Raw genomic sequence first — 12500 nt, 5'->3', positions numbered from 1 at the left:
TAGCAAGGAAATATTAAATCAAATTAAGCAGTGAAATGGTGTAGTGGGTAAGATGCCTGGTCCCGCTGTTGCAAAGACCTGGCTTGAATAAAAGAGATTCCCGACTATAGCATGCAATGTTTGTGATGCGTAGGATTCACGCGTGTTTAAATGCTCTCCCTGTCTATGTGTGTTTAAAACGTCTGAGAATTAATTAAGAGTTAATTCACAATAATATTAATTATTAATAAATTTTCATATTACTGTTATTTACAAATTTTTATATTATTAATTCATTAAAACCATTGAAATTTATGCCATAGGCAGATATAATTACTTTACAATACTTGATGGGCTAAGGTTTTTTGAATTTTAGTGTGTGAGCTTTAAAGTTGAGTAGTGTATCTTAATATCTTATTGTCTGTCTTTATTGCATTGTATGTCTGTCTGACTGTTTGCCTATTTGTATGTTTGTCTCTGTATTTTTTGTGTTTGTTTATATGTTTGTGCTGCCTGTATAATTGTCTGTTTATTGTGATGTCTGTCTGGTCGTATTTTATACATGTATGACTATTTTTATATATGTATGAATATTTGTCTTTCGGTATGTATGTCTGTCCCTGACTGCATATGGTTGCACGTCAGTTTTTCGAGACAGTTCTCACCTTTGGTTGTGAGCGTGCTTGCCTATCGCCTCATGACCTTCCATGAGGATTCGAAATGCGTCGTCCACATCGTTCCCTTCGTTTCTGAATTTGAATAATTGAGAGAAAAAAATAATAATTACTAATTATGTAGATGATAATTTAGGTTAGGAGATTTAGGATAATTTAGGTTAGGAGATTAGATGTTCGTTTGGTGACCGTCGTAGAATGTGAAAAGCGAGCACTTTAACATACTTTCAACTAAACAGCATAAAATAAGTTGCACGAAATTTCTATTTAAAGTTCAAAATTAGTTTCAATATTTTAAATATTGAGTTAACGTTTGGTCATGGTTGGCGCAGGCAAACATACGTTTTTTAATGAAACTGTGATAATTTTTTTTATTCTTCAAAAAATCAGAATCTGGCAGATGCACAATCTGAAAGAACATTCAATACAGTATTATAACGCTGAGAAGAAAGGTTAAATAATGTTTTTAAATATTTTCATAACGAACCAACGTTATGTACCTAATATAAACTGATGAAAATTTATAAAAATTCACACGTTTTATAAAATGTTGAATTTGTACGCGCAACTGTAACTAAAATGCATTCCGATGAATTTTTAACATCTGAAAAATGTCTCCTCCTCTACTTCTTCAAAAAAGTCAAATTAAAATGTTCATTTGTTATTCTAGTTAATCCACATCTGACTATTTCTTTCTTTTTTCTGTTTTTTATTCAAAAACTTTTTTTTAACAAAACAATTTTTTTTTCATTTTGCAGCTTGTTAGAATCAGTTTACTTTACGGATTTCTTGAAATGAGGAAGAATAGCCTCATATATCAAATTGTCTGCTTCTATGTGTAACCCACCTACTGTGCGATGATGATGGTACTGCTGTTAGCATCTTGATGAAAATAAATTTTTTCCTACACGATGAAAAAAATGTTTTTGTTTATTATTTCAATTTAGCCCGTTTAAATGAAAAATCTTCCTCTTCCAAATGGAAATTTGTTGGATGAAACGAGTTTTTAAGCATTTTGTGTCTTAAAAAATGACTGTCTAAAAAAATTTGTGTTTCACAGACGCTATGAAAGCATTTGTTATAACACATTATTTTAAAATTTTCAAATACCCATAGAAACCTATATGTAATTCGTTAATGTTGTAAAACAAGAAAATTAAATAAACCAAGAGCCCATTGTAATCATCTTTTTATATTATCAAAGTTTAAAGTTAACAATAAAGAAATAAAATAAGAAACAAATGTCTTTTTTCATATATTTAAAAAATATATTCCATTTACTTGGAGACTTTGACGGGACGGAATGAAGTGGAAATGAATTTCTTGGAGTTGGTTTTTACATGTATGTCATTGCAAACTTTTTTAAATAAATTTTTCTAGAAGCTGCCAAATCAAAAATCGTTTTTCAAAAGTAATACTAATTACTTTGTTTAGTATTTTTCCTTGTTCAGTTATTCATTATTGGATACAAATTTTAAAGTTTGATGCTTCTTTTTAGAAAGCTTAACATTGGACAATTGTAAGTTTTTATAAAATTTTGTTTTGAAGGATTTTTAATATAATTAAAAATTTATTATTTTCAATTCAATATTTATGAATATAGGAAATGTTTCGAAAAAATTTGCTATTTTAAAAACTCGTAGACAACATCCAATTTAATCTGTTTAATCTAACAAAGAATGTTAAGTCACCACGAATAACTTTAACGTATACCGGCAAATGGTGATAAACCATGTAGACAACTATGCACAGGCACACACATCCTACACACAACAACATGCAACACAACAACACTTCAGATTTACGGTGGTCATATTTTTCGCCCTAATTTTGTTAGCTAAGAATTCAGCTTACCAGTTACTACGAGCCACATTAATTTATACCCAAATATACACGAATACATGGATACGGTTTTCTTGGAGTGATTATTGTTATACTAAAAATTAAATGAAACGCGAGAATCTTTTGGATATTGTCTTTAGTTTTTATTGTGTTTGTTGTGTCTGTCACGCGGGGTTAAATAATTTTAAAGTATTATTAAAACGCAAAAAAATTAGTAAATTAATTTTGAATAATAAAAATAATAATGGTAAAAATAATAGAAATACCTTTTTCTTCGTTGCACAACGAAACCATCAGCAACAATCGTCAGAGAGACTAAACAATAGACCATCGCGAGACACATGACAATTTTATCAAGTGGAATCATGATTTTTTTGTTAATAATAATATATTTTATGTCTATACTATTTGTGTTATATTACGATCAAATTAAAAAGAATTATTCGACGGAATATTAGTTAATAATTTACTGTATTTTATTAATTTAGTTATTTGTTAAAAAAAGAGGGAGTGTTTTAAAAGTTGTTGGTATGCAACGTCAAGTTTGTTACTTTTTATGGAAACATAATTTTTTAGTAGGTAAATGGCGCTTGTGTTCACCGCAATATTCTGGGCGTATTGAGCATTTCATCTTTATATATATATATATATATATATATATATATATATATATATATATATATATATATTTACATTAGGTACATATATATCTCACACACACACACATATGTTGTTTCCGTATCTGCGTATGTATGTCTGTGTGTGTGCGTATGTTGTGACCAAGTTTCACACACACACCACACACACACACACCACACACACACACACACACAAACGATCCACCAAATGTATGTGTGCGTGCGTGCGTGTGTGTGTTAGTATATGTATAAGTTTATTTATGTATATTTGGTTACAACACTCACTCAATCGGAGTAGAATGAGTTTCTACGGCAGTTTTACCCGTGTTGGGAGTCTCAAGTGCTTTTTTGTCAGCGTCAGCTTTCTCGTCGAATCTGAATTTTAATTAGAAAATATTACTAACTAAGAAATCAAAAACCAGGAAAAATCATATTCAGAAGAATGCCAGAAAACGGCTTTTAACTAAACCTCTAATAAGAGCCATTCAACTTATATTATTTAATAAAAATTTATTTATATTATCTAATAAAAATTGTTTTTCGTTAAACATTTTTCAAGTTTACTCAAGTCAATTTTGATCTGACCCACTTCAGAAACCAACAAATCACTCGCTCTTTCAGATAAGAATGGGTTCCTAAGGCATTTTTTACCCGTGTTGAAAATTTAAAATGTTTTTTTTTGTCAGCTTTCCCATCGAACCTGAATTAGTTATTACTCATTCCCTCATAATTAATTCTCAAAGGCGACGGATCGCTCTGCATTCGAATCGAGTCACTACAACCTTAAGATCAAACGCTCTAACCATTACACTACTTTGCCGCCTAATACGAGTGAAATATATCATATAACGGTAACCTTTTCATTTGTTGTAGGAAGAAGCCCTCGAAAGCCACCGTGCCAGAGACCCAGCAGAGCAGCACCAACACACAACACCTCAAAACTTTGTTAGACTGCATCATACTGTTTTGATTAATATTAAACTTAATGTTTTTATATATATATATATATATATATATATATACTATTTTTGTTACATTAAAACAAAGTTGTAAAAAGATTGATTGGATTAGTTTATATAATTAAGAAATTATGATTAAATTTTTTCTCAGTAATATATTTGATGTTGATGTATTTGATTTTATTGTATTTGTATATGATGTATTGTGGATGTGGATAAGATTTGACGCTTTTTATATGGTAAGAAATTTTATAAATAAATATGTATATTCACTTAATCTATTTTAAAATATAATTGCAAATCTAACAACGGTAAAGATTAATTACACAAACAGAAAAAGGCTAGCCATCTACTAAAGAAAAAAATCCTTTCCATCAAATTATTACCAAACTTCAAAGAGCCAATGATATACTTCAAATAATTGCATTCAAGTTTTCAACAATGTTTGACATGTTTTGTGTGAACCGTTTGTTTGTATCGTAAGTAAGATTGGTTCACACAACAGAGCAAACAAAGCAGGATATGTGAATGGATGGTTCACACACCACATCAAACTCTGGTTATCATCGCAGTTCAAACAGTATCTTATCAAGGTTTGTTTGCCCGTGCGATAACGCTACATTTCACTCCGTTTGATGTGGATATATGGATATATATGGATATACCCATGGGGCTGCTCACTTCTATTTATTTACTTCTCTCGTCAAAGTTCATTTCGTGAAGGACCGCTGTTCTACAAATTGAAAAACGTTTTAACTTTTCATGGAAAAAATGTTTTTAGAAACAATTTTTTTACAGTTTTTTTTTATCCAGATTTAATGAGGAACGTTAACATTTAACGAAAATTTACTTAAATTGAGACTTCTTAGACGTTGATATTTGATAAAAATACATATTTAAATCTAATTTTTCAGGTTTACCAGGGTAGACTCTGGCTACTACTACCTCAACAAAAAAGATAAAGTAACTTTAATAAAATTGTTCTTTAAAAACACAGGTTTTTTTGGCCTTGATAAAGGAATTATTACGTAGAATAGACAAAAATGTCGCAAAGTTCATCTATCATCTATCTTTTGACAAATGCTCTTTAAAAAATTATTTTTTAGATAAATTATTTCCAAGCCAGTTTTTAACAATAGTCATAATGTGGTAATTTTATTTGCTAAGCTAATCGTTGCTAACCTCGCGTACGTTCTCAAGTATTCTTATTTAGCCGGGAATCTTTCTGGTGAGGTTGATGAAGTGTTTTTTAGGTGCAGAAATCATCAATTACCTCATTTATTAGGTATGCTTGATGATTATTATATATTCTGAAATAAATTTATTTTTAACGATCAGCAGTAGAATTTCATTGATGTATTGTAATATTGTATCATATCATTGATTTGTTTGTTTGAAGCTGAGGTTTTAATTTTGATTTGATTTTATTTAATTTTATTATTTTAGTGTTAGTCTCTTGAAAATTGGAGTGAATGATAAAATAAAATAAATATCCCGCCATGGCCTAACTTTAAAAGTTTAAAAAATTTAAATTTTTGTAAAATTGGTTTATTGCAAAATTGTTATTCTTATTGAGAATTGCTGCTTTTGTGCCCAGTTGAAAATTATAATATAATATTTTATAATATAATAGAATGAGACTTCTAAGAAGACATAATATTATAATAATATAATATAATATAATAGAATGAATTATTTATATTTTATAGGACAGCAATACCACTTCTTCTTTAATTAAGGCCACTTCAATTGATTTTCTTTAATTTATTTTAATAAGACTTTTCACTTTACACTTTAAAAGTTAATGTTTTAAAAGATTTTAATTTTATTCTTTAACACTGCCACAATTAGCTCAAGGGTAACTTTTGCATTGTTAAAAGAGCATTTAGAAATCTTCTATTTAGTTTATTGTTATAACCAAATACAAATCTTACCTAGTCTCTGGGACTCTTCCTAGTAAATTTTATTAGATTGGCTGGAAAACAACAGCCAAGCTGCTGTTTAATAAATTTTACATTCTGCTGAATGACACTAGAAGAGACTGCTCTCTGTTTTTACTCTACTATTTCAATGATTAACTAACAACAGGCTCCAGTTTTGAATTGTAACTGGGTTGGCAGCCGAGAAACACAATCATGTCGTACATTGATAAAATGGTGATTCAGGGCATACGGAGCTTTGGACCTGGTGATGAGAACCGAGGTATGATCCACTTTTTCATGCCTCTCACTCTCATACTTGGACCAAATGGAACTGGAAAAACTGTATGCTTTGTTGTTTATCTGAAAATATTTTCAATTTTTTTAAAACATTTATTTCATGAAGCATGATAAAGAAACACGAAAAAGGATTCCATAAAAGAAAAGAAAATTCTAAATAATATGGAACCCTCACAAATGCTTCAATCATGCTTCAATCAACCAGTCATTGCACATTAATGATGCTAAACTTCAATTGTACACTTTGCCATAGCACATTCCCATCAATGAACAAGAACAACATTTGTTTGATTATAGACCATTATCACTCATATGAAAAAATATACACACCTATGAATAAGATAACACACACACAGATAACACGTATATACAAACACACATAAAGACATGCACACACATTACTTATACAACTCACTCACACACACACAAACACATGCACACTACAAACTTGACAGACAATTATTGAATGCCTGAAATACATAACAACTGGTGAACTGCCACCTGGCGGTCGAAACAATGCAGCCTTCATCAACGATCCTAAGGTTATTAAATCTCTACACTATTATTTAAAACATAATTTAAAAGAATTATTGTCTTAGGTTGTCATAATGCCATGTGTGCTATGTTATCATGGATGCCAGCATTTGCATTCAAACTCGATACACCATTTTTTATTTATATTATTGTCCTCTCTTAATGGCATGGCGTTTTGTAATATTGTGTTGCTGAAATAAAAATTTGTTGATGAGAGGTGCTATACAAATCATTAAGTGATCCACCACAAATACAATTCAAAACAAAGTATAATTTTTTTTTAAATTTGGAAGGTCGCTAGGGAAACAGAGGTAAAGGCCCAAGTTCGTCTGCAGTTTCATGATGTTCGTGGGGATAAATGTCTTGCACAGAGATCAGTTGTTGGCACTCAGAAGGTTTTTATGTTTGTGTATCTATCTATCTATCTATCTATCTATCTATCTATCTATCTATCTATCTATCTATCTATCTATCTATCTATCTATCTATCTATCTATCTATCTATCTATCTATCTATCTATCTATCTATCTATCTATCTATCTATCTATCTATCTATCTCTCTCTCTCTCTCTCTCTCTCTCTCTCTCTCTCTCTCTCCCTCTCTCTCCCTCTCCTCTCTCCCTCTCTCTCTCCCTCTCTCTCTGTGGTGCTTTTGTTTCTGTATTATCTGTGTGTTTACGCTTATGTTTGTCTTTGTTGTTCGTTTCATTTTAAAATTTCTATGCATCTTAAAGTTCTAAATGTTGATTTCTAAGTTGAGTTCTAATTAAACTTTTGGTTATCAATTTCAATTTAAACTTTTATAAATTATGCTCTTAATATATTTTCTGTTGTGAAATGATGTGTTAACTTTGGTTTCAACAGTATTTCACTGAAGCTGACAAGTAATTCTGATTGAAATCATTATAGACTTAGTTTTTTTATTACTGAAAGTTTCATAATATGGAACTATTAACTATGCTTTCACACTTTTCCACATGTAAAAAAGAAAAATAAAGTAGAGTTCAAGACATTGGATGGCCTGATACAGAAGAAATTGAGTAACGGTGAAACTGTTACTTTGAATTCTAGATGTGCAGAAACTGACAAAGAGGTTGCTCTCTAAATATCATTTGTCTTTGCAGATTTCTTATTGAATTTCTCCATGTTGGTTGATTTAATGGCCGGTTGATATAGTTTTATTTTGAGCAAACTGGTGTTTAAAAATCAATAATAAAAATATGCTTTCTATAAAACCATTGACTTTTCTCAAATTTAATAAAATAAGCTAATAAATACACAAGGACCAATACTTAAATGGAAAATTAATTTAATTTATTTTATTACAATGTTATGTGGAGTTGTCTTTAAAATGAGTGGAAATGTTGTTATGCATCCAGATGATCTCTCTCCTGGGAGTATCCAAGCCAATCCTCGAGAATGTTATCTTCTGCCATCAGGAGGACTCAAACTGGTACTCATTCATCTGTTCATTCATTCATTCATTCATTCATTCATTCATTCATTCATTCATTCATTCATTCATTCATTCATTCATTCATTCATTCATTCATTCATTCATTCATTCATTCATTCATTCATGTTTTCGTTATATCACTCACTTTCAATCAATCTTCGTTTAGCGTCCAGATTGATTGATTGAAGTGAGTTATTTCACTCATTCATTCATTTACTTATCCATTCATCTATTCATCCATCTATTCATTCATATATGATATATGATATCCATTCATCTATTCATCCATCTATTCATTCATATATGATATTTGCTGTGTATGATAATGACCTGCATTCAAATAAATTTTGGTAGCAGTGTTTGTTTTGTTCTTTTTGATTTTTAACTCGTTCTACATTTGATTTTTAACTCGTTCCAGTTTGAGAGAACATACAGAATTCACTTATAATATAATAATAAAACAACTCATTGTAAGCCTATACACATATATGGTGTAAATCTTTGTAAACATAAACTCATGATCAACAGTCTCTTTCTTATATTTGTAACTATTTTAGACGACTTACCAACTAAAACTACGAAAATTCTTGTCATTTTTCGTTTCTAAAAATATGAAATGTTCCGATTTATTGAGATATTATTGTAATTGTGATTATTGAATTGTGATTATTGTAATTGGAAAATTCTCCGTTGTGGTAAACATTTCGAGGAATCTACCAGTTGCAGTTATTAATTTCTTCATTATGAAATGATAAAAATGAAAAAAAATTGAAAAAAATAAAAAACAGGCCACTAAGTGAAGGCAAGGCCCTTAAGATGAAATTTGATGACATATTTGCGTCAACTCGTTACGTCAAGGCTCTTGATGTCATCAACAAATGTAGGAAAGAGCAGGTTGGAACCTGATTTGTGTCACAGTGTAATATCACCATGGTGATGGTGTTGGTGTGTTGTTGGGAATAAACGATCTTCCAATCTTCTAATCCAAATAACTTACTCAGCTGGTTTATATTTTGTGTGTGTGTGTGTGGTAGGTGTGTGTTGATTTCAATTGTAACCAGCACACGCCCACTGATTCACTGACAGACTGTACAGATAAAAGAGTACAAGAGTGAGATGAAGTACTTGAGGCAGAACAAGTCTAAAGTTGAAGAGGTTTTGAAGATTTTTATTGTTAGAAAATATGACAATCTGATAAATTCATTTGATAAATCATTAAAAATCTGTATGTTAGATTGCTTGTTCATAATTTTTTGTTTAAAATTGTGGATTTTATTTATGTATTGAATTTTCAAAATAGTTCTAGCAGGATTAACAAAATAAAGTTTTATAGATTAGTGAAATAATTTAAATAAAATTGAATGGGTTTGAATTGTTGCCACAAATTTTTTGACAAATCCAATGTTTTCATGGGGAAGATTCAAAGTCGTCTGCTGAATTTGGAGGAACGGCGGGAGGCGAACCTGGATGGTTTGAAAAATGTGAATTTCAAACTGGAGCCTAAGTTGGTGTGTAACTTGTAATTGGTTCCTTTTTACAGTTTTTACACATGGTTATTGATGATTGGTTGATTGAATTTTCTCTCTCCATCCATCTTTCTCCCTTTCTCTCTATTTTCGTCAGTTTCTTAAATATCTCTTAATTTGATCCAGGATAAATTGAATGCCCTGGAAAGAAGAGAAGATGATATAAGGAAGATCAGCAATTCAGTAGGTCAGTTAGTTCATTGCACGCACTCACACACGCGCGCACACACACACACACGCACGCAATCACACAAACACACACACATACTAAATCACACTTTATTATTGTATATCATTGCTTATTCAAAGTTGATATATATAGAAGAGATAATTTATGTATTTTTTTTTAAAGAAAATTTTATTTATTCAGCGAAGTTTGAAGGGGAGAAGGGGCAAGTTAACAGAGTCATTCAAGATCTCCAGAAAAACATCAAACAATATTTTCACGGTTGAATAGCGGCTTGCTGTTTTTAAGTTTAAATTTTATTACAAAATCTTAAAATACTTAAGTGAAGGTTGTTTCATTTGAATGTAGAGTGGAATGTGTGTTACAGTGAGAATGACATGTGGACAAATAAAATCATTAAGAGTTTGTCATGTGCGTGTTTTTACTTAAGAGATGATGGAGGTTATTTTTTAAAGGATGATAAAGATGATCTATAAGGGTTAAGGATGATGTGACATTTTTTAAAAAAATGTGGCATTGTATGAATTTTTATGATGGTATGTCTTTGTAAGTACAGGTTCCTGTGAGGAGCTTAATGAAGAAATCACAGAATTTAAAAATAAAATGCGTGACAAAGCTGAGTGCCTCAAAAACGTAAGTTCTTCTATAGTCTGTTTTGTCGTAATTGATTTGATTGTGATGTTGAAGATGGCTATATGAACGAGAAAACAATCAAATTTAACAATATTTTTTTTTCAATAGAATTGGATTTTAAATTCAACATTTTATCACTCTATGCTTTTTACACAACATCTGCTTGTGTAATCAGAGTAACTTAACTGTTATTTATAATATTTTTAACTTATTTCAATGTACAACTAACTGCCAATTATATTAGAATGTAGAGAGAGAGAGAGCGAGAGAGAGAGAGAGAGAGAGTTTATCATTTTAAAGAGAGTTTCAATTGATAAAAATAGATTGGGCAACCTCAATCAATTAAAATTGTTAAAGACGTCTGACTTAATGTTTTTTAAATTAATTAAAATAATTTGACCTTTGTTTAATTTGTTTCTACAGTTTTCTTGTTGTGGTTTATGTTGCTCAACGACTAAGGCTTTTGGTTTTGTTTTAAATGAAATAAAAATAATGAAACCCTACATGTGAAATGTTTGTGACTGTAGCACCAGGAAGAGTTGAATTCAGTAGACGGCATGATGGTAACCACCAGCAAGCAAAAGTCGAAGATTGTGATGGAACATGCCAGGTTGCAACAGGAGTCTGAGGTTTGTGGGTGTTTGTTTGTTAGTTGTTTTTAGTTGTTGTTGATGCTGTTGTTGTTGTTGTTGCTGTTGTAATTGTTGTCATGGTTAGAATACATTTTTTCTGAAATTCTACAAATTTCAAACAAATTTTTTTACACACGTTTTTATATTTTATGTGTAGCTATTGATTGAAGGCAGATATATAATTCAAAAATATTTTATAGGGTTTATAATATATATATATATTATTAAACTTTTGGTAAGGTTGTACTTCTTTTTGTTATTTGACAGATGAATTAATTGCTAGCATCAATGCATTAATGCAGTTAAGTTAGCTTACTTTATCATTAAATGTTTCTAAAGGTCAAATTTGATTTCATTGAAAAGTTGCAGTGCAATAAATGTGTATTTATATTTCCTAAAACATTCAATTTTGTTAATTATATAATTATTTAATTATATAATTAATTAATTAATTTTTCACCAATTAACACAAACATGACAGAGAAATAAGAAGAACATATCAGAAAGAAACAGCTTGTTACAGCAAATCAACGTCGGTCACAGACTTCTCGGTCAGTTAAGACGTCAGCATGTTGAATAACTATGTTCTTTTATTTCATTATCTCATTGCTTTTCATATTTTGTACGTTATGATTGATTGAATGAATGATTTGTTGATTGATTGAATGATTTGTTGATTGATTGAATGATTGATTGATTGACTGACTGACTGACTGACTGACTGACTGACTGACTGACTGACTGACTGACTGACTGACTGACTGACTGACTGACTGACTGACTGACTGACTGACTGACTGACTGACTGACTGACTGACTGACTGACTGACTGACTGACTGACTGACTGACTGACTGACTGACTGACTGACTGACTGACTGACTGACTGACTGACTGACTGACTGACTGACTGACTGACTGACTGACTGACTGACTGACTGACTGACTGACTGACTGACTGACTGACTGACTGACTGACTGACTGACTGACTGACTGACTGACTGACTGACTGACTGACTGACTGACTGACTGACTGACTGACTGACTGACTGACTGACTGACTGACTGACTGACTGACTGACTGACTGACTGACTGACTGACTGACTGACTGACTGACTGACTGACTGACTGACTGACTGACTGACTGACTGACTGACTGACTGACTGACTGACTGACTGACTGACTGACTGACTGACTGACTGACTGACTGACTGACTG

At 31.0% G+C, this 12500-nt stretch overlaps 3 protein-coding genes across 3 annotated transcripts in view; 2 read left to right on the top strand and 1 right to left on the bottom strand.

Moving 5' to 3' along the window:
- HELRODRAFT_168962 (hypothetical protein) overlaps positions 1-2862 on the bottom strand; it is a gene marked incomplete at both ends in the record, with an annotated part of 4830 nt that extends 1968 nt beyond the window's left edge. Inside the window, 2 exons of the mRNA XM_009014802.1 lie at positions 645-728; positions 2762-2862. Coding sequence (XP_009013050.1) covers positions 645-728; positions 2762-2862 — 185 coding nt within the window. The remainder of the gene's footprint in view (positions 1-644; positions 729-2761) is intronic.
- A 3365-nt stretch (positions 2863-6227) lies between these two features.
- On the top strand, positions 6228-8300 carry HELRODRAFT_146100 (hypothetical protein; the record flags this gene model as incomplete). The annotated part of the gene is made up of 4 exons (XM_009014801.1): positions 6228-6356; positions 7139-7240; positions 7835-7939; positions 8226-8300. Coding segments are annotated over 4 exons (411 nt in total), but the record flags the coding sequence as incomplete, so codon positions are not given.
- HELRODRAFT_168960 (hypothetical protein) overlaps positions 8226-12500 on the top strand; it is a gene marked incomplete at both ends in the record, with an annotated part of 14063 nt that continues 9788 nt past the window's right edge. The window contains 8 exons of the mRNA XM_009014800.1: positions 8226-8299; positions 9091-9196; positions 9389-9457; positions 9721-9810; positions 9955-10015; positions 10572-10648; positions 11176-11277; positions 11762-11851. Of these exons, the coding sequence (XP_009013048.1) occupies positions 8226-8299; positions 9091-9196; positions 9389-9457; positions 9721-9810; positions 9955-10015; positions 10572-10648; positions 11176-11277; positions 11762-11851 (669 nt within the window). The remainder of the gene's footprint in view (positions 8300-9090; positions 9197-9388; positions 9458-9720; positions 9811-9954; positions 10016-10571; positions 10649-11175; positions 11278-11761; positions 11852-12500) is intronic.

This window comes from Helobdella robusta (assembly GCF_000326865.2).
Source record: "Helobdella robusta unplaced genomic scaffold HELROscaffold_14, whole genome shotgun sequence".
Lineage (NCBI taxonomy): Eukaryota > Metazoa > Annelida > Clitellata > Rhynchobdellida > Glossiphoniidae > Helobdella > Helobdella robusta.
Note: the sequence above shows the minus strand (reverse complement) of the source record. Positions and strands in the feature narration are given on the sequence as shown.